Below are 22,643 nucleotides of genomic sequence, written 5' to 3'. Positions count from 1 at the left end.
CCTGGGTTTGACCCACCAGCCTGAGTCTGCTCCTGGACTTCCCTCCTGGTTGGGTCTGACTCCTGTGCTTGGAGGAGGTAGACTGTGTAGCTGGATTGTCAAGCATCTTGTCAGATGACCTTCCCTGGATTCCCCTCTGCTGAAAACCCACTAGACTGCACAGCAGGGACACACTGCTTTACTGTGGCCCAAAGTTTATGTTGTTGTGTAGTCCTATCCCACAGCAAGCTATTGAAAGTAGCTTTGTGTACAAAAATACTAAACCGTCAGTTGACTTCCTGCATGTTATTTTGTTACATTAGCATTTTTTGTTTTAGAAAAGAAAGGAAAGAGGTGTGCTGAAATTGGCTATTTCTTGTTTTCTAGTTGAAGCCACTTGTAGGTATTTCATTCTGTGGAGATGGAATTCGTAGGATTTGCAGGAACACATGGTTTAATTTCTAGAACTTGACTTTTGTTCTCAATGCATTTGTTTAGTGAACTGGAATATCTATTATAGTCTTTGAGTGTTTATAGGTTCTCTTTGCTTTGTTGTGTAGGATAGAACCCAAGGGTCTCATGAACTTAGAAGAATGTAGGAACTTTATGTGTCACTGAAAATATCCTAAAATAGGTGAAGGTACAAATTTATAATTTTCCTTATCTTAATTTTTTAATAATTGGTTTTTTTTTTAAAGAACAGTTAATTTTGGAAAAGAAGTTTGGTTAAAAATGTTTTTACTTCTGTATAGACTTAATAGGGTTTTTTAATGATGTATGCAGTAGAGAAATTGCATTCTGAACTATAGTGCTTTTGAATAAGAAAAACTGAGGACAGTATGCATTGACTTGGTAACTATGGAGAAATTGAAGCTTATTGAAGAAGCATAGCTCCACACAAAAATTTAAGTATTCTGCTTGTAGATTTATGTTGTTCTTTCCTATTTCAGAAAATGATCTTAACATTTTTTCCAGAAAAATACTTGATTTGTAACTTTAAGTGGCATTAAATACGATTGTAATATGTAATAGTGGGTTTTTTTATATACTGATCTGGCCATCTCTTGAGTTTATAATAGAAAGTATATGTTTAGTGGTTCTTCAGTTGTGGTCACGTTAAAATGTAATTCGTGTACACAGGATTAGTATATGTTCTCCTTCTTAGTTCTTTTCTGTAATATCTCCCAGTGCTTATCATTTCTTATGATTCCTTACATGGGCTTACTAAAGGAGGCTCTCCTGTTACACTAAAAGGAAGGAAATTACAGAGTAGTCACAATTCTATAAAGTCAGTGAGAGAAAAAAAATAAGAGGAAGGAATAGTTAGTTGGTCCTTAGGGCTTTATAAGGAATGTGGTGCAGGGACCTTTGTGAACAAAGAATTTTGTCATTTATTTCAGAGTATATAAACATACAGGGCTCCCACCCCCACCCCCCATTTTTCCAGACAGGGTTTCTCTGTAGCTTTGGAGTCTGTCCTGGAATTCCCTCTGTAGACCAGACTGGCCTTAAACTCACAGAGATCTGTCTGTCTCTGCCTCCCAAGTGTTGGGATTAAAGATCACTACTGCCTGACCATACAGGGATTCTTAAGGAGAAAAAAACAGCCACGGTACAATTTAAGATCTGTTTTTTTTTTTTTTTTACCTGAGCCTTTCTTCTATAATAAAATATTTAAATAGACTTGCTTAATGTATTAGCTTAAATATTTTCAATAATGATACATTTATTTACTGTTATATCCATCCATTTCTCAACATAGTCCTTGTTTAGCATTATTTGAGACTGCTTAGATTTTGGTTTGTGGTTTGTTTTTTAAGGAAATTGGATTGTGTTTTTTCTCTTCAGTGTTAGTTTCTCCTAACAGCAGTGAATTTGAACTGTAAACAGTTCTCTATAGTGGTGATGAGTTTTATTTTCTTTGCTTATTATTTATTTCTCAAAGCTGTTCAGAATAGTCGGGAACTCCGGTGCTGCATGGAAGTCTTGAAATATTTCATTTGTGTGGACTAAGTCAACACACTTGATAATCTAGATGGGGGAATAACAGATGTGAATTCATTTAAAGTGATGTTGGTGAAACTAGTCTATTTTCCATATAATTTAGATGCATACACTGCCAGTGAAGCATAGTCTGTCTTCATAGAAATAAACTGCCATGTAAAAATTTCTTGCTTGATGTTCAGAACAAATCTCGTGTTTTTAAAGGATTTACAAATGGCCCCGGAATACATACCAGAGACTAAACCGTTGCTTGGATTTTTCTATGGCTATGTAATTGTTAAAGCGTGCGTGCGTGTGTGTGTGTGTGTGTGTGTGTGTGTGTATGCATGCGCGTGTGTGTGTGCGTTTCTAAAGCAGCTTTATGTCCATTGAGCTTGCCTTTTCCTATAGTCATGTTTTTTTAAAAAAAAAAATCAAGTCAGAAGACAATATTAAGCTAACCTATATTTTAACTGCATTTTGGGTAATTCGTATGAAAGTAAGCCTAGGTTTTAAAGGAACTTAAAGAAATTCAAGGCTTTTCACCATAGAGAAAATGAAACTGATCAGCATTTATGCACTTTGTCCTACGTAACATAATTAGTCTGTGTAGCTCAGTCAAGTCCCAAACCCAGACTTGTGCATTCCTGGTGCTTGTCTTCCATAATGCCATTCTACCTTGGGAAATACTTCTGCTGTAGTAAATTTCCTAATTTCAGCCTCAGGTAGTCTGGAGACTAACAGCATTTCTGAGAATAAAGACGGGTTTAACTGATCCACATGTGTATGGAAGAGGGTGGAATGAGCAGCCTTTGACACGGTATGCCTGCAGTGTGCATATGCATCCTGGAATAGACTTCCCTAACTCCAGCTCAGCCTGTTACCTCCATTCCTTCATGAATCTGTTTTATCTTCTATCCTTCTAAGAAAGTAATGGCAACACGTGAATTGGTTTGAGGGGAGAAGTCATTTCTTTTTACTGAAGATCTAGTAAATACTTTGAACACATTAATTTTTGTAAAAAAAAAAGTAATATTCTAGTTTTTTTCCCCCTAGAGTTTGTCTTTGACTCTCATAAATTAGGGTTTTCTGTTTTAGAGACGTGCTAACAAGAATTGAAGACAGTTGAGGCACTGAGGTTAGAACAGCGACTTAGCAGCTGTAGAGCAGGGTGGTATACAGAAGCAGTTTAACAGAGCTGCTTTTACTTCAGCCTGTTTTTTTCCTTTGTCCTCTGCCTAGTTAGTTTTCTCTCCCACATAACATGTATATACCAAAAATTAAACTAACTTTTAAAGATTATAATTAAGAAATAGTAAAAAAACAAACACACTAGGTTTTTTGTTTTGTTTTTGGTTTTCTCTGTCTTTTTTTCTTTTTTTAGGTTTTTAAGACAGGGTTTCTCTGTGTAGCCCTGGCTGTCCTGGAATTCAGTCTGTAGACCTGGCTGGCCTTGAACTCGGGGCCGCAGATCTGCCTTCCTCTGTCTGCCAAGTGCTAGTTTTAAACAGCACTAGTGTTTTGTTTTGTTTTAAGAAATTAAGAGATTTATGATCCTCATTTTCTCTTTAAAAATGAGTAATATGTGAAAACAATTGAAAATTCCAGCAATATAGAAAACCATAAAATGGGAAAGCCCTCTGCTTTACCGACTCATTCTCTGAATATAGGTGTTATACAGTCTGTTTCATCGTTATGTTACAGACTCGTGGTGTTGATGTTTCTTGGAAGAAGCATGTATCGTTTCTAAAATTTCCACCTAACTCTTCTCTTTAAACAAGCTACAATAATAAATAATACACACACATATTGATATACACCTGTATGTGTAATGGTAGGCTATTATGTATATATTATGTATATATATATATATATACATAATATATATACATAATATATATGTATATATTATGTATATATATTATGTATATATATGTAGATATATTATGTATGTGTTGATGTTGGTTAAAGATCTGAATGGTTGAAGTCATTCATATTTTTAACAATACTGTGAGTATTTTAAGACTATTCGTCTAACTTTTTCTGTTTATGTTCATAAAAATAGATATTGTTCAAAAGTAAGTACTTAGTTTACTGTAGTTCTGTTTCACCTTCTCCTTTTTCTGACTGACTGTGATATCAAAACATCCAAGCTCCTGTGAAGTAGGATGTTAAGTCAAGACTAGTTCCTAAGGAAACATAATTATTCAACAAGAAAAATAATCACTTTGTTTTTATATTTGAAACATGGTTTGAGTTGGTAAGAAAAATTTTAGGAATAGAGAGTAGCGAGGAAGGAAGGAAAAGAGAGGTTTGACTTTGTCTTAGCGGTGTGAGGTGTAGCGGAACCTTGAGTGAGAGGCTTCCTCAGCTGTCTTCATCACGTCATGAAACCTTCATCTTTTCAGTGCATAGCCTGAGTTTTCTGTTGTGTGAGACAAGTGGAAAGAATAGGTGTTGATACTGCATATATGATTAAAATAAAGTAACTCCATTTGAGAATTGTAGCACTGTAAATATAAATTGTGTTCTTGTATGTCTATAAAAATGCTTTCATTCTATATTGAAACTCCTGTATTGTTACATTAAACACAACTTGATCTGGAATTATTTTTGTCATTTATCTTAGTCACAGTAAGAACTTTTAAAGTGCTTGTTTTCAGTGGTTAATCTTGATTGGATGCAATTAAGTTACAATAAACTAATTTCATCCTTTCCTCATAAACTGATAAACTTTTATTTGTGACATAAACCACTAAAAATAGACACTTAGCATGTCCTGTCCCTCTCCAGCTTGTGAATGTTACCTTCCATCTAGCCCAACATGTCTTACAGAATATTAGCTCTCTTTGAACATTAAACGTGTTCAGTGGAGTACCCTCTGCTTAACAATGCTGCCCATCCTCTAAACACAGGCTTCTTAAGGAATAGTAGGTATTTGGGGCCTTTTTAGAACTTCAAGCTGGCAACTATTTGCTGCTAGTACTCATCAGTGTGGTATTGTTATTTACTGCTGGTGAAAGGCCTGTCATAAACTGAAGTACACAGCTTCCATATTCACTATCCTATTATTGATAATAGCTAGTGCCTTTAAACTTGTTCATGTCCAGAGTAGTTATTTTCAGTCAAAAGATGCCCCCCCTTTTTTTTAAACGCAGGGTCTTACTATGTATTTCTGGCTGGTCTAGCACTCACTCTGTAGACCAGACCAGCCTCAGCTCTGCCTGCCTCCCGAGTATTAGGATTAAAAGTGTGCCAACAAACTTTCAGAAAACTTTGTCTTTTTTAATCAGAAGACTATGAAACATTGTAATGTTAAAAAAAAAACAGTTATGTTCAGGAGCTGTTTCTCTTTGAGTCCTAATCCATAAGAAATTGTGGTTGTTGTTTATGCCATGTGTATTTGCTTTAGACATTTACTTAAAAAGGAAAAGGAGTGGGATGAAGCTTGTCTGTAGTACTTATCAACTTGGCAACAAATGAAGTCATTGAGTGATGTAATTGTCCAAAGGTTAGACTTACAGTTGGGATTACGATTTTAAAATGTTGTTTTGCTGGATAATAGCTATAGTGTCTACCTACACCCATTTCACGTCAGAACTGTGTGTGCTGCCGTTTTTATGGTTATAGTATTATTTCCATGGCATCCTGCTGTCCAACTTCTCATCAGAGAAACCAAATAAACAATTCTATTAACTGTTCTGACATGATGACTTTAAAATAATGGTGGTATCTATAGGAAATAGATAATACTATGTGTAGTTGGAGGCTGCTTGTTCATTCCCGGCCGCCCAGACCTGAAATAATCACACAGAAATTATATTAATTAAAACACTGCTTGGCCAGCCAGTCACTTAGGCTGTTGCTAGATAGCTCTCATATCTTAAGTGAATGCATTTCTGTCATTTTGTATTTTACCACAAGGCTCGTGGCTTACCTCCGTACTGGTGCAAGGGCGGCTTTCTCCTCCATGGCTGCGTAGCGTGTCCCTGACTCTGTTTTGTTTGTTTGTTTTTGTTTTGTGGATTTTTTTGGTTTTTTGTTTGTTTGTTTGTTTTTTGGTGGTGGTGATGGTATTGTTAGAAAACCATGCTGAAGGGATGAATTGTTCTCTTACTAAAGTTTAGAGGTAGAAATTGGGCCACTGAAAAAGTGTGCTTCAAAAGAAGCCAGCATAGGTCACTACTGGAATCTGGAATGCTGCACTTAGAACAGTACCATGACATAGGCAGGTTTCAAATGGAGTACCTCGTAGAGATCTGTCTTAGAGTTCATGGCTTTGAAAATCAACCACATTTCACCATTTTTTTTTAAACTTGCCTTACTTCTTGACCCTGTTTTGTTTAGCAGAAGAAATAATCTTAAGAGTATACTCTTGTTTTGCCAGTGACTTTTTCCTTCTCAGAACATCCGTGGGTAGCTCTGGCTGAACTGGCATTTAAGTTCTCCCAAGTTACTGAATTTGTCTAGAAGGAATTTATGTTTGAAGATGACTTGTTATAATTGTAAATTAGCTGAATTGAGATAAAACAACCACACTGTCAAGTGGCAATATTAGTAAAAGTAGTTGCTACCAATTTTATCTTTATATTTTTCCATTTATGGTTGTTAATGAGTGGTACGGTGATACCTGTAAGTTCTGCACTTGGTTGGGATGCTGAGGCAGGAGATGATGAGATCAAAGCCATCCTGGATTTTAGAAAGATCTTTTCTTCTAGAGGGTGAGGTGGGGGATATAACTGTTGGTAGAATACTTGCCTAGCGTGTACTTGTTTGAAGCTCTGGGTTCAGTCCCTAGTATTGTGGTTGGGGGAATTTAATTGTTTCTATCTCCTGTTTCAGAATTTGGTTTTTGTTTTGTTTTTTGGGCTTTAAAGACCACTGATAACAAATTTTGTGTATAGTTATTTCAATATAAGTAAGATAAGAACTATTTCTGAAGATTTTAAGATCTAAAACCATACCTCTTGTCTATGTTTTTAAGGACTGTATTTGTTTTTAAAATCAGAATTAATTTCATATTACCAAGAAGGTTTTAGGTTTTTCTTTGGGCTTTAGCATAATAGAAGGGAAAGATTATATAAAAAATTTTGGTTTGTGTTAGACATTAAAACTTATTGTAAGTTTTAGGTGTCACTAGTCATTGAATGCTTCTTAAAATGCTTATGAAGGTACATTACACAAAATGTTAATTTATTTTCTTTTCCCTTTAGCCATCTGTTGAGTCTTCAAGTCCAGGTAAGTATTTTTGTGTTTTTATAACCTTATTTGACTGTTTGTCCTACTAGTCGGCATAAATGCTAGGGGAGCTAGACTGGCATCTGACTTGCTTTTCTTCTGAATGCTTCTGTTTTCTGGGGAAAAGAAATGGATGAAATGTTTGACTGCCCCTGAAAGTCCAGGTGAGGCTGCTGCAAGTCCCTCCTCCTAACTGTCTGGGCTTTCTTCTCCTCTCCTCTCCTCTTCTCTTTGTCCCTCTTTCCTCTTTCTCTTCCACTCTTCTCAATTGCTTTACATATTTCTTATAGTTTAAAATTGTTGTTTAATTGAAAACGTATATGAAATAATGCTTTTGAAGATGAGTCAGCTTACAGATACTCAAGAACATTTTATTTGATAAAAAAAATTGTTAATGTGCCGGGCGGTGGTGGCGCACGCCTTTAATCCCAGCACTCGGGAGGCAGAGGCAGGCGGATCTCTGTGAGTTCGAGACCAGCCTGGTCTACAAGAGCTAGTTCCAGGACAGGCTCTAAAAAAGCTGCAGAGAAACCCTGTCTCGAGGAAAAAAAAATTGTTAATGTATTTACCAGTAAAGGACATAGTAAAATAAGCCAACCATTCAGCAGGGGAGTAGGCATCAGAAACAAAAGGAATTTATTTGTAGATTTGAGTAGGATAGATTGTATATACTCTGAACTGTTCATCCTGGATTTTTATATTCTTCCTTCAATACTTCAATAATTTTTTGTTCCTTGGGAGTCCTCTAAGGTTTGTTTTATTTGGAAATATCTCACACATTGAATATTTAGCAAAGTTTAGCATCACATTGCTGAATTTTGCTTATTGAAACTATTGCCATTTATATTGTAATTTTATTTTGGAGGGGTTCATTCTTTTGTGGGATGGTCCTTTTCCCCCCTCTTCCTCCTGGAAAGGGTTTCTCTGTGCAGCCCTGCTTGTCTTGGACTTGCTTTGTAGACCAGGCTGGCCAGGGATCCACCTGCCTCTGCTTCCCAAATGCTGGTTAAATGTGTGTGCCACCACCACCTAGCTTGTGTTGTAAATTTTTGTGTGTGTGATTAACATGAATAGTCTTTTTTAATAATCCAGGAAACTTCCCATGGATATAACTTGTTCTGTTCTATAGGTTGGATTAAAGTACAAATAACTTGAGTATCGACTTTACAGTTGCTCTTATCAGTTAAAGAGAGTTTGTCTTCTTTTTCCAGTATGACAAAGTATATTGGTCTTTGTAACTTTTTTCTTTTAACTTTGTGGTTTATAAATGAGTTCAGGATGATAGGAGTTAGCAGTTACATGAGATCAGAAAAGTGTAATCACTGTATTGTTTATAGGGTATAGAAATATTTCCAGTATTTTTTTCTTTCAAAACTTCAGAAATAAATTTGCATAAAAAAGAAAATGGATTCCTTGTGTTTTTGCATGTAAGGTTGCAGATTCACTAAGCTTTAGAGTTTCTTTCAAGGCAATCATCAACAAGCATATAAATATTAGGGCCTTTGGCAGAAGGAGCATTTGTTGCTATGCAGTTATAGAGAGTTACTAAAGTTGATAGAATTAAGGATAAAGGACTCATGAAAAAATACTGTTTAACTGTCAAAGGCTGCTCTTCATAGCTAGCAGTCATAGTCACATAACTTTGCTAAATGACTCATCTATAGACTCAGCATCATCCAATGTGCAGGCATAGTACAAAACCATTATATGTGAGAATTATAGGAGAGGGAAGGTTTTTAAGTGATTAACTAGGTATACATGATACATTGTAGCCTAAAGTTATCTTTGTTCCTTTAAAAAAGATGATTCAAAAGTAGATGACAGAGTAGTGATTATCTTAACTCCCTAGCAAGATACTTAACTTTTACAAAGCAAAAAGATGTACTTGTTATTGAGCTTCCCCCAGGAAATGGTCCTAAAAATGGGTCTACATTATTAGGTAGACAGTAATGTGATGATTACTTGCTATTTTTGCAAATAAGGTAGTTAGAACCCATATAAAACAAACACCAGTTTAAGGCAAGAAAATAGTTGAAATTGCAAGTTTATATGTGGAAAAGGAGTTGGAATTAGAAGAGCAACTCCTTTATACACTTTGACATTTAATGTAGTGGGGGAGTGAGATGACAGGTCTTCAAGGAGAACTGTCTGCAAATGATGGCCAAAAACTAAAAGATCTTGGGTAAGTGATATGACGTTCATGATTTGGTGCAGTGTACAGAGAGTTTGGAAGTGTTTCAGTGGATAAGAGTATAACGATGAGCAGTTAAAATTTAGCAGAATTATTTTTGGCAATACCTATACTCAATAAGAACTATATTAGGTTTAATAATGTCCAAAGAGAGGGATGGTGATAAAATCTTTTTGTATGTATGGATGTTTTGCTTGTGTGTATGTATATACTGTGCACATGCTTGGAGCTCATGGAGCTCAGAAGAAGAATCCCCTAGAACTTAAGTTAAAGGGGGCTGGGAGCTACCAGGTGAGTGTTAGAAACTGAACCCAGCTCCTCTGCAAGAGTAGCTCATCCTCTTAACCCTGAGCCCTCTCTCTAGCTCCAGTAATACAGGATTTTTGTTTGTTTTTGAGTCTTTCCGTCTACAAACATCAGTAAAAGTGTAGCATAGTCTGTGAGACTCTTCACTGTTGACTGGTAAGTGTCTCATAGGAAAAGTTTCAGGAGACTAAAGGGATGACAACACTAAAAACCCAAGTTAACAGTCCTTATCTGTGTCCTCACGGAACCTCCTGCCCGTAGTTCAACTGCTACTGTAACACCGGTAAATTAAGATAGTCTGTTGTAAGAAATTAAGACAAGATGCTTTTCTATTTTTTATATAAATCATTTTGAAGCTTGCATAATTATTATTACTCATTTTCACTGAAATCTAGTATAAAATAAAATTATATTTGGTGTTTATATTTATTTAATATCATTTATAAATACTTCTCAAAAAGAATTTTGTCTTTCAGGTTTTTTTGCCACCTATCAGGGCTTGCAGGTCACATATTTTAGTTAACTCAGGCTCTCCATAAGTGTTCTTTGAGACAGGATACTTAGAGGACTTTTAAGAAGTTTGGAGCACAGGACCTGAAATTACAGCTAGGACTCCATTCCATCTTTGCTGTATTTAGAACTGGTACTTACGTCCTTAAGCCTTGACTCTTTCTCTTTCCTCCCCCTTTTAATGGAGTGATAACACTTCATACCACTGCTTGAGAATTGAAATAATGTTTGTCAAATGATCAAGCTTATTATTTGGCACATATTTAAAAGGGGGATTCTTCTGAATATTGTGGGAATTGACTAAAGAACCTGAGCCATCAGTATGCCCTGGTTTCTTCATTTTACCCACTGATTCTCTTACATAGTTTGAAGTAAGGGGATTGTTAGTGCAACCCTTACAATAAACTGATTTTTTTTAAAAAAAAAAAAAGTAGTTATTTTCAAAGTTAAATGGCATACTTGTCTATGAGTAAATAGTGCTTTTACAAACTGAAGTGTTGGTTTGGCAGTAATCAAAACGTGGGAAATATCTACAGAAAACCCACATTCCTAGCTTTTGCAGTCTGTTTGATGGTAACCCTATTGAATCTAGTAATATCCCCCCAAGCGAGGCTAAATATCGATTAGGATACATCAGTTCCTTTGAGTTTCTTGTATTGCCTTTGATAAAAATTTTATATATCTTCTTAATACATTTTACTCCTATTACCCCTGAGCTATTTCAGATTAGCTACATAAGTTGAAGATAATTGCTCAAATATTAGAATATTTTTTCAAAGCAGTGCCGATAGTACACGCATATTTTCACTAGATGGGCGAGTGTTGTTTAACAGCAAGTGTACATTCTGATAAATTCAGGTGGCTGAGCGAGTATCATAGAGCATACCTCTGCAAACTTACCACATGCCTGTATGGTGTAGCCTCTGTAGTCTATACAGCCTGTCATTGACCGAAAAAAACCACTCTGTGTGGTATGTGACTGTTCAGACTATCAGGTACCAGAGAGACTCTCAAGTATTAATTTGTTTTCCCCCTCCACAAAAAAAGACCACTTTTACTTGACAGAGCTCTTTTTTCTTTATAACTTGAGTTTCCTGTTCAGAAGATTACAGCAAAATTTTTAAGTTACAAATATTCTACCCCCATTTCACAGTGTAACTGATCATATAGGAGTGAGCCATGGCAAACAGTAGTTCCATGCAAGAGCTTTGGGAGTGGGGATGAGTAAAGATAGTAATTTTTTAAAGCAAAACATTTATTGTGTCTATCTTTTTCCTGGTCCTTTTAAACGTACATTCAGCCTCAAATAAGCAATGCATATATACTAAAATAACATTGGTAAGATGCACTTAATTTGGTTTACCATACGTCTGGAAATGTTCTTTATAGGAGGCTCAGCAACATCAGAGGACCATGAGTTTGATCCATCAGCTGACATGCTGGTTCATGATTTTGATGATGAGCGCACATTAGAAGAAGAAGAAATGATGGAAGGAGAGACAAACTTCAGTTCTGAAATAGAGGATCTTACAAGGGTAATTGATCTATACTAGCGGTGAAGTGGCGCAGCATGTGGAGAGGGGGACACTGGAGGCTTTGGTGCTCTGTTAATGCTGGAAAATTTAAATACCCAAACCATAGGTGGGGTATAGAACATTTGAAATTGAGGCTAAACAGATAATTGTGTAAAATAATGGAACCAGTAGTAATTTTTGGTAAAGCATCTTATCTTTCAGAAATGGGACATTAAAGGATTCTAAATTTTCTCTTGGGGAATTCTCCCACCTCTACCCCCCCTAGTTACTGCAGCTTTTATTTACCCTCTTCAAAGCCTGAATGTCTTAAACATCGTCATTTTCTTCTTTGTGATTAAAGTTCTAGATTGTGTCTGCCTCTTGCTATCAGTGTTACCTTTGACCTTTCTATACTCATTGTTCCTTCTCGTTCTTGGGAACTTTTTTCATTGGTATTGAACAGAGCTTACCATTCTCGATCCACAATCTACTTTTCCCTGTACTTGTTTTCTCTTCAGTATCCTCTGCACATTCTTCTTTACCTAAACTTTTAAGTGTTTGTACTTCTTGGTTATCGTTGCCAGACCTGTTCTGTTCTTGCTTACTATAAAGGTCAGCTACATCAGAATGTGCTTTAGACTTAATGAGTAAAGCCAGTCTCCCAGAGGTGGGCTCCCAGTCTGTATCTTCACTAAGCAGGGTTGAACCACCTGCCTACCAACTCTGAAAACTGCCAAGCTGTATGTTCTAATCTATTTCATGGTCTCTGCTCAGTTTTTCTTAGTTCACATTTCTGATTGATCTCTTCCATCTCATTCTCCAACTTGACATTTTCCTTAAACATTTTGGCAACTATCTCTAAAATTGTGAACACTCAAAACAATACTTAATATTCCTTCCTTCCATGTTTCTTCTCTGTTTATAAAAATTGTCACTTTAAATTATTTACATTGTTGCCTAAGTCTGAACCAGGGAGAGTGTTAACTGTGTTACAAACATTGAGTTTCTACATAAGCCTGTTATTGCTCTCCACTGAAATATCTCTTAATTAGTTCTTGTTCCATATCTACCTCAGTAACTATTTTTTTCTGTTCTAGACTATTATGACCACTTCCTAATTGGTTTCCCCATTTCATGTTTTACTATATTTCTTCTAATATATTTCCATGCAGCATCTATAATGACCATTTTAAAGTCCAAACTCTTTTATTTCAACCTCCTATATAACTCCTAAAGAAATCTAGACTCTTTAATCTTGCTGCAAGGCCAACTGCTTGATATGACCGTTTCCATTTACCACAGAAAGCCTGTTAGACACTGTGCCTTACCAACTGCCTTTGTTCTTGGATTAGCTAGTTTGTTCCTGCTTTGAGGTGTATTTGGCAATCTGGGATTTGCTGCTGCCTTCTCTGGATTTAGTGTTGCCATTTATATATGCTAATTAGTTTTTAAAAAAATAAACAAAAATGCTATATCCGATTCGGTATGGTTTAGTTTTATTTCCCTATCACAGTTCATGTGCATTTGTATATATGTATATGAATAATACCTATAACATTCATTAATTTCTTAAAGGGATCTGGTATTCTCAAATAAAACTTATGTGTATGACCCAATTAGCTCCATGATAAAGGAAATATGAAACAGACACAGTGGCCGGGCGGCAGAGGCAGGCGGATCTCTGTGAGTTCGAGGCCAGCCTGGTCTACAAGAGCTAGTTCCAGGACAGGCTCTAAAAAAGCTGCAGAGAAACCCTGTCTCGAAAAACCAAAAAAAAAAAAAAAGAAAGAAAGAAACAGACACAGTGATAGTGTTTATAGAGAAAATAAATGTTATTATTCTTTTATAGTAATTATCTGTGTTTCAGAATTTGGTTGGGGATTTGAAAGGAGTCCTGATACTATTTAGTTCATTATTTCTCGGGTCCTGTTTGGGATCGCTTAACTACTAAAACTAGCATTATCCACAGTGCCTTAGCAAATTTTTTTAACTTTGACCAGAGAACTGATTTTTTTTTTTTTTTGAGAATTTATTTAGGCAGCAATATTGTATTTTGGTTTTTCACAGCCTTTCAAAAAAAGAAAAGCCCTTGTTATACTTGGGGTCTGAAACAGTCTTTAGAAGTAAGAAGCCAGTCAGTCATTGCTAACTTTTCTCTAGGGAATGGTAATTGAAGGTTACAGAGGTTAGAGAAAGGAAGAAAAGGGGTGGAACTAATGCTGTATGTTTTCATCTCAAGCAGTCTTGTACCCTCCCAGAATCTCCTCTGACTTTCCACATAGAGCAAAGTCTTAGGCTTCAATATCTCCATGTCTAGAACTTTTGGATCCTGAAAACTTTATAGGTATGAACCAAGCAGTTTAACTTACTGATTGCTCATCTGCTTTAAAGGAGCAAGACAGTGGTGAAGTTCGGGCCGGTGCTGCTTTTCATTTGGAGCTTTCATTGTATGAAATCTGTCTTGTTTTTATGTAATTGTGGACAATCATAAATTAGTAATAAATTTAACAAATGCATTTCACTTTAACCTCTTTGAGTTCTTTCAGATCAAAATCAACTGAATTAGGTCAAAGATAAATATTTAAATATTAGAATACTTTGAAAGTAGTTTTAATTTTATTCAACTTGAATTGTAAACTTTTTATTGCTATGAGCTTTAATATGTGCAGCTATTGCCATATTATCATTCTTTCTTCTCTCTCTCTTCTTCCCTCCCTCTTTTTCTGTCCCTCTTCCCCCTCCCCCTCCCTCCCTTCTCTCCTCTCTCTCTTTCTCTCTCTCCCTCATTCTTCCTCTCCCCTTACCCCCTCCCCAGAACTGGATTTACAGTTGTGAGCCATGTGGGTGCTGGGAATTGAACCTGGAACCTGGGTTTTTTGGGAGAACATCAGTGCTCTTAACCACTGAGCTACCTTTCCAGCCCCATATAAATCTTACATTTAAATACTTTGATACAATTAGATGAATTAATTAGAATTTACTGTGGAATACTAATAGGAATGTTAAAGTCATGCACACAGTTTATGAAGTTATGTGTTTGCTATGAATTACCAGTACTGAAATCTAACCCTTTCCAGTGCTCTTTTAAAACTCACAAGACCAATCATGAGCACAATTGTAGCACTACATTCAGAAGAAACATTAGTATCAACTACATCTATATATATTTAAATGCATTGTAGAAGAAAAAGACTCATTAGTAATATCCTTAATATACACTGTAAAGCACTGAACACATTCCCAGTAAAGCACTACAGCCTAGGTCTAGGGATTGAGGCAGCTCATGAGAAAGCCTGCACTGACCTCTTGAGTGCATATCCTTACGTTTTTGTAAAAGCTGTTTCCCAATTTCTTATTTTTGTTACTTCTCTGAATTCTCCAGAAAAAAAAAAATGTATGATGGGTTGAGGGTTTTTGTTTTGTTTTGTTTGCAATATACATGATTAAAAATGACAACATGACCACTTCTAGGTATGGTTGAGGAGATAGTTTTTATTGTAAATATGAGGGAAAGAACAGCCAGAGGCATCTGGAAGAGTCCAGACTGAACATGAGCATGGCCAGCAGAAGAGACCTGTCCATGAGAGGAGAGAGAAGGGAAGATATGAGAGAGGAAAGGAGAGAAGGGCAGAAAGGACCAGGAGCCAAGAGAAGAGGACCAAGAGTACTTGACTGAGATTTCTGGGTTATCTGGGAATCACAAGCTGGGGGAAGGGAAAGCGACCGCCTTAAGGTAGGGTAGGGAGTGAGAAGTACTTTGTATGCTAATAGGCACTACAGTTAGCCATTTGTCCTGAGTTTCTTTGGGACCTGATGGTATGCATAGGCTGAGTTATAAATATAAAAGAAACCCCAACATGGAAGTTGTAAAAGAAGTTTACTGACTTTGTTTCTTTGTAGTTTGTCTTCTAGTCAATGACTAGCCCTAAGTGATTGGTTACCTTAGAAACTGTCTTTAATCTAGATGTGGTCCCTGAGGACTTACCTCCTCTCTTCATGAGCCTGTATTGCTAAGTCATTTTGGTACAGTAGATGATATGAAGAATAAGCCATCCACCAAATGGCTCTGCTGTAAAGCTTGCATCTGCCACATTCATGAGAGAAGAGTCATCTCTTCTGCAATCAGAGCGTTGATGCTACTCTGATCTTATACTATTGTGTGTCGGTGTTTGATGACTTTATATCTTCCTCTCTTGACTTTAATCCAGAGACAGTGTTTGTCTTTTTTTTTACTTGTGTCTTGGTATTTTGCCTGCATGTGTGTCTTTATACCATGTGTGCCTGGTATCTGTGGAGGGAGGCCAGAAAAGGGTGTCAGATCCTGTGGAACTGCAGTTACAGACAGTTGTGAGCCTCTGTGTGGGTGTGGGGAACCAAATCCTGCTCTTCTGCAAGAACAGCAAGTATTCTTAATCACTGAACCATCTCTCCAGCTCTTGTTTGTCTTTTAAATTACCCGTTCTTTTAAAATTCAGCCAACATCCATTTAGCTTACACAGATATGACTGCCCCACTTTTTATTATCGTGTTTATGCATCTTACTTCCTAAAGCACATTATAATGTACCTGTTTTTATTCACCTTGTGTCTGTCTTTATCCCTCTTAGTCTTATCTACTCAGCCCTTATCTCATCTTGCATCTGGATGGTGGACATTTAACCTGAGTCAGATTTTAAGGAAGAAAGTATATGTGATTAAATAAGCAAGCCAGTGAGTTAGGTAGATGTTCTCTAGACTAGGTGACTGATAGACCCTCATTTACTTATGTCTACTGGCCAAGTTTTAATCATCCTTTAGTCTTTTTCTCTGAAATCACTATTGTTGATAGCATTAGAATCTCTGAGAGTACAAAGACAGAACTGTATCTGGAATTAACATAGTCAGTGAGTATTGTGCATAGCATGTGATTAATCTATGATTTGAGGCTCAAATGATACCTTAATTTCTGATTTTGGTTTTTCAAGATAGGGTTTCTCTGTGTAACAACACTGAAGCTGTCCAGGAACTCACTCTTGTATCCAGGCTGGCCTCAAGCTCACAGAGATCCGCCTACCTCTGCCTCCCCAGTGCTGCGATTAAAGGCGTGCTCCACCACTGCCTGGTTTTAATTTTTGATTTTTTAAAATGATTGGCTTCCTTTTTCAAATCAACTTTTCATCATGCTATTCCTACATTATGTGATATACTCCCTGCATTTTTGTTTAGCTGATTCTGATGAAATACTAGAAACAAATTGAGAAACTTTTATTCATTACATTTTTTGTTTTAATAAAGAAAGCTTGCCTAAAGATCAGAAGGGCAAAGCTAAGCCACTAGGGTCAGGTAGTGGTGGCACACACCTTTAATCCCAGGATTTGGGAGACAGCGGCAGATGGATCTCTGTGAGTTCAAGGCCACCCTGGGCTACATAAGATCAATGCAGAAACAAATCCAGGTCGTGGTGGCTTACTCCTTTAATCCCAGTACTAGGGAGTCACATGCCTTTAATCCCAGCACTAGAGAGAATATAAAATGTGAGGAGAGAGGCTTAGTATGCTTAGTCTATTTAGTTTGTGGTCACCCAGCCTTGGTAGAGGTGAGACTTCTCTGGCGACTTCACTGCTTTGCTTTTCTGGTTTTTGGGATGAACCTGATTTTCTGACTCTGGGTTTTTATTATTAATAATTTTATTATTATTATGCTACAGGAAGCTGAATGTTTTTATCCATGTCTGCCTGGTACTAATGAGGTATTCCAGTTGCAGACCAAGGAGAATATAGGCAGCACTTTGAGCATTCTCAGTTTTGTTCTTGTGAGGTAAGGGGATGAGAGTATTACCTATGGCCAGATACTCCTGTTCCCTGTTAACTTAGACCCAGAGACCTAGCAAATCTGTAAACTTCTTGGTCTTTCTAAAAATGTCATTGGCCTGAGGGATAGTACAGTGTTAGGGGTGCACTTACTGTGTAAGCTTAAGAATTGTAGTTCGTATCCCTGCACCCATGTAAAAAAAAACAGCCACTGTTTAGCTGGAGTGTCAGGAATAAGTTGAAGGAGGTCCCTTAATACCTGGTAGAACATAGACCATGATAATGTCATGTTCTCTGATAAGTGTGACTGATAGACCCTAGTACAATAATATCGTGATAGAGTAGGACCACCCAAAGTCCTCTGGCCTCTGGCTTCTGCATGCACCACACGTCACTCTCATCCCCGCCCCCACACACAGATGATGTCTACCAATCGGTTGTTAGGAATGCCGCCCCCCTTCACACACACACAAGATATCAGAGATATTCATTTAAGAAATTTAGTTAGCAGAAATTAAGTGTAAAAACAGAACGCCCACTATGTCTGTGATTAATCTGTTACTGCTCTTTTCATAACTTACATCTTTTTGAAATATTGGTGGGGGAGAAGTCTTCTCTTACTATGGAAAGCATGTTTGCTTTTTTTTCTTAACCATTTATCATTTGACTTCAGTGGCTGGCTTTCTCTGTGTGCTAGTTTTATCACTGGTTCTTCTAGTGGAGTCTGTTTGTGAGGTATTGAGACCACTTTGAATCGTCTCTGCCCTTTCTGGTATTGGAAGTGTTACTAGATTTTTGAGAAATAATATTTTATGAAGTGACTTGCACTTCTTATCTGTGTTACATGAGGAAAAACAGTCCATGTTTTAACCACTCTGTTTTTTCCAAGTGAAATTCCTTTTTATACAGTTAATGTCATCTAACCTTCTGTAAGCTAACTGAGCTTCTTGTCATGTTAGTGAAAGATTTTTAAAAGTGTTCAAGCTTTATTTTCTCCCATTGGAAAGGCTGATTTGCTAATATCTTATCATACACCCATGAAATTAGTGTCCTTTGAGATTGTCTCATACTAATGGAAGAACATTTATTTAAAATTTTTTTAAATTGCAAATTAGAAGCCTGGCAGTGGTGGCACACACCTTTAATCCCAGCACTCAGGAGACAGAGGCAGGTAGATCTGAGTTTGAGGCCAGCCTAGTCTACAGAGTGAATTCCAGGACAGCCAGGGCTAAACAGAGAAACCCTACCTCAAAGAGAGAGGGGGAAGGGGGAGAGAGAGAAGAGAGAGGGGGGGGGGAGGAGGGAGGGGGAGGGAGGGAGGAAAGAGGGAGAGAAGAGAGAGGGGGGAGAGGGAGAGAGGAGATCCCTCATCTAAGTAAGACATTAGGCCAGAGACAGACTAGGGTAAGACCAGCATCCTATTCTTCAAGCTGACCTAATAAATAAGACAGAGCAACAGTCAAGACTATTGTTCAGTATGTTGTAGAGTGGACCAAGTACTGTGGTCTAGTCAGAAAATGATTTCAAAATAGAGTATAGCCATTTAAATGAACTCTGTTAAATTGCCACTTAACACTCATCCATTATCCCCAAAAATGAACTAAAAATGAAGCAAGCTGTTTATGAATTCTTACAGCTGATAAGAATAATAGTTGCAAACTACCATGATAGTGGTTTTTTTTTTTTTTTTTCCATTTTGACTCATGACTTTAGTGGCCCTTACTCATTAATTTCAGTTGCTGAATCTACTTCTTATTTGGTATGCCCATTGGGTTTAAGGAAAATTACATGAGCTGGAATTAGAAGGTCCAGGGGTCAAAGTTTTTAAAACAGCACGTGCCATGTCTCTGCTTTGCTTCCTTAGTACAAAAATAAAAGCAGATATCACCATCTGATATTATTAAAAATGTGAGGAGATTGTGTGTTTCTGAATGATCTCACTCTTAGAGAACATGAAATCAAAAGCACCCAGCTCAGATGCTTGACCACCAGGAGTTGCTGTAGGGAGGCTACATTGTGGAAATAGTCCTTTTTCTATCCTTACTGTTTCTGGGTCTTAGTATTGAAGTTCTGTTCTTTTTGAGTACTCACTCTTAGTCTTAAATTTCAGTGCCCTTGGTACACTTCAGATTTCCGTGGACCAATTCTTTCAATACCTCCAGTATGGTTTTGGTTATACTTTAAAAATAACACAGCATGACTGTCAGTTAAGTATCTCAGCTAGCATGGTGATTGCTAGATATAGCCATTGTTTGTCAAATTATAGAGTCTACAGTTACTGGACCCTTCAGAATCGAAGTCTCTTCCAAAGTAGGATCACAAGCTGATTTACAATGTATAGTACAAGTATCAAATGTCATTTTCTTCCTATGAGGTATTTATAGATTATTAATTGCTAGATTTTTTTCTTTTAAAAAAAGTTATGTGTGCATGCATGTGTGTGTTGGTTGGGTGTGTGCCTGTGGGTGCAGGTGCCCAAGAAGGGCAGAGGTGTCGCATCCCCTGGAACTGGAGTTATAGGCATTTGTGAGCTACCCACATAGATTCTGAGAGAGGGGAGATAAACTTTGTGTTATCAACTTACATTACACATTCCATTGTATATGTCCCCTCTGCAAAAATGTTTGATAAATTAGGCTTCTGTTGATCAGTATAGCACATAATGATGGAAAACAATAGAATACATTGTTCTATTTAAAGAGCACCATTTTTGTAGATTATGAATTGACACGTTTTTCCTCAGAACATGTATGTATACTTGTGTTTGTGTGTATAATATGTTGAGATAAATTAGGTTAAACTTTGACTTTTTTGTAATTAGAATTTCATTATTTCTGATGCTTGACATCACTTCATTAGTGGTTGCCTTCTTCACAACATGGTTTCATTTTCCCAAGTAAGGCTATTTCTTATTTTATTCATAGTGGATATGTCTTTTGGAGGAATTGAAAAAGGTTAGGCTAAAGCCTTATACACTAATAAAATCATTGGCCTTTAGATCCAGATGATGAAAATCTGACTGTATTATAGTGTAACTTGTGTAATTTTGAAAAAGAAAATTCTTTAATGTCTGTGCCCATGTTCCTCATGTATGTGATGAGATTATTAAAGCAGTAGTTCCATAGACAAAATATAGATGACTTTGTAATCTAGTATCATTCTTTATGTAATTGCTGTTGTTCCTGCACAGTGCATTTTCTGAGTAGGGAATTTAATCTCCCTTTCTGGGTTTTTTTGAATTGGATGACATGCTATTTTCTAATTATGCTCCTTTTTTTGTTCATTTTTTTATTTATTGTTTTGCAATTATTCTCTTTGCCTCAAATTATTTAGGGTACTGTTTGTAATCATATATAAAGGCTAACTGTGGTATGTAGACTGAATTATTCCAAAAATTGTGATTGATTTCAGACTATTAAATATATGAACAAGTTAAAGTTTATAGGAATAAAAGATTGGCCTTTCAGTTCTTGTAGTTTGAAAATGCTAAACATATTTGACACAAAACCACACAATGCTCCAAAGAAAAAAGAAGTGTCAATTTATAGATTTGTGGATTCAAACATGAAAGTATAAAATTATTGATTTCAAAAATTGACTTCTTTTGGTGTACTCAGGAAGGCGACATGCCAATCCACGAGCTTCTCAGCCTCTATGGTTATGACAGCACTGTTCGCTTACCTGAAGAAGATGAGGAGGAAGAGGAAGAGGAGGAGGAAGGTGAAGATGATGAAGATGCTGATAATGATGACAACAGTGGCTGTAGTGGGGAAAATAAAGTAAGTTAGTGCTCGTTCATTGTTTTTCATCTTATTTGTGGAACATTTTTGGTCCAAAAGCCCTGTTGTATTTGTGAAACCACAGATAGTAAGTACTAAGCTCTAAATATAAGTTGTATGGTAAGATTAAATTTCAAAAATAAAAATATAGAAATGTGTGATATGAAAATTGAAAATCCCTTGTAATTCATTCCAGTGAGATAATTTTGATCTATTTCATTCTAGATTTCTTTTAGCTTTTTCTAAATTGTACAAACTTGAAAAAAATGTTATTTTAAAATAATAATAGATTGTTTGGCAGTTCTGTATTCATTTTTTAAAATTATCTTCGATACAAGAGGACCACACTGCTTTATTAAGTTTGCACCCAGTGTAACTCAATGCCTTTACCAAAACTCACACTGCTAAGTATCCTTAGCTAAACTCTAAGTGACATTCTACAGTTTCACCCTAGTCCCAAGTGCTATCCCAGGAAATCACATTGTGTTTGGTGGGTGTATTATGATCTTATAGTTACCTTTAAAACACAGTTTGACTATTGGCCTACAATAGCATTGTTCATATTGTAAGTACATTTCTTATTTTATAGGAGGAGAATACAAAGGATTCATCGGGTCAGGAGGATGAAACTCAGTCTTCCAATGATGATCCCTCACAGTCTGCTACTTCCCAAGATGCTCAGGAAATAATTCGCCCACGTCGATGTAAATATTTTGATACAAGTATGTATTATCGTTGGTATAGTTAAAGTGTACTGTTTACTTCTATAATACCTAAAATTCTAATATGGTTTTATTGATACTTGAATTCAGTTATTCTGAAATTGTTTTCAAAGGCAAATGGATTTTGTTAAAAGTTGCTAGAGTATCAAAATGAAGGCCCTGTTCTTAATGCATTAATTACAGCATTGACTGCTTTAGACACAGCCTGAACATGGGTGTGTTCCTTTTATTTTGTGTAGTCTTGAAGTTTTTGTTTGATTCTGAACCATCTTTGATGTATACTCATGTGTCACTCAGCAACAGGGATACATTCTGAGAAATAGGTTATCAAGTTTTTGGTTGTGTGACTAATGTGGACACAGCACCTCAAGATGGCAGGACCACCATCATAAATGAATTGAGTCTGTTGACCAAAGATGTCATCAGGCAGTACATAGCTATATATTTGTAGTGTTGTCTTCTCTAATCTTGTCGCTCCTGGGTGTAAAAACGGTGTGGGGTGTGAACACATGCTAATATATATAGTTCACCAGTTTCCACTGTGGAGGGCTGTCATGTGGAGGTTAGAGAACAAGGGTCAACTTTCTCCTTCTAAATTATTGTGGTTTCTGAGAATCAAACTCTGGTAGACTC

General features: G+C 36.6%; 1 protein-coding gene across 7 annotated transcripts in view; it reads left to right on the top strand.

The window, feature by feature from the left end:
- Mier1 (MIER1 transcriptional regulator) overlaps positions 1 to 22,643 on the top strand; it is a 51,688-nt gene that overhangs the window by 7,050 nt on the left and 21,995 nt on the right. For 6 of the 7 annotated variants that reach the window (XM_038335460.1, XM_038335462.1, XM_038335461.1 and 3 more), the window contains 4 exons: positions 7,176 to 7,200; positions 11,597 to 11,742; positions 21,127 to 21,288; positions 21,878 to 22,010. In XM_038335460.1, the coding sequence (XP_038191388.1) occupies positions 7,176 to 7,200; positions 11,597 to 11,742; positions 21,127 to 21,288; positions 21,878 to 22,010 (466 nt within the window). Of the gene's footprint in view, positions 1 to 7,175; positions 7,201 to 7,327; positions 7,365 to 11,596; positions 11,743 to 21,126; positions 21,289 to 21,877; positions 22,011 to 22,643 lie in introns of all 7 variants that reach the window. The other variant, XM_038335467.1, reaches the window with a different exon arrangement.

The sequence above is a fragment of the Arvicola amphibius genome, chromosome 6, assembly GCF_903992535.2.
Source record: "Arvicola amphibius chromosome 6, mArvAmp1.2, whole genome shotgun sequence".
Taxonomy (NCBI): Eukaryota; Metazoa; Chordata; class Mammalia; order Rodentia; family Cricetidae; genus Arvicola; species Arvicola amphibius.
Note: the sequence above shows the minus strand (reverse complement) of the source record. Positions and strands in the feature narration are given on the sequence as shown.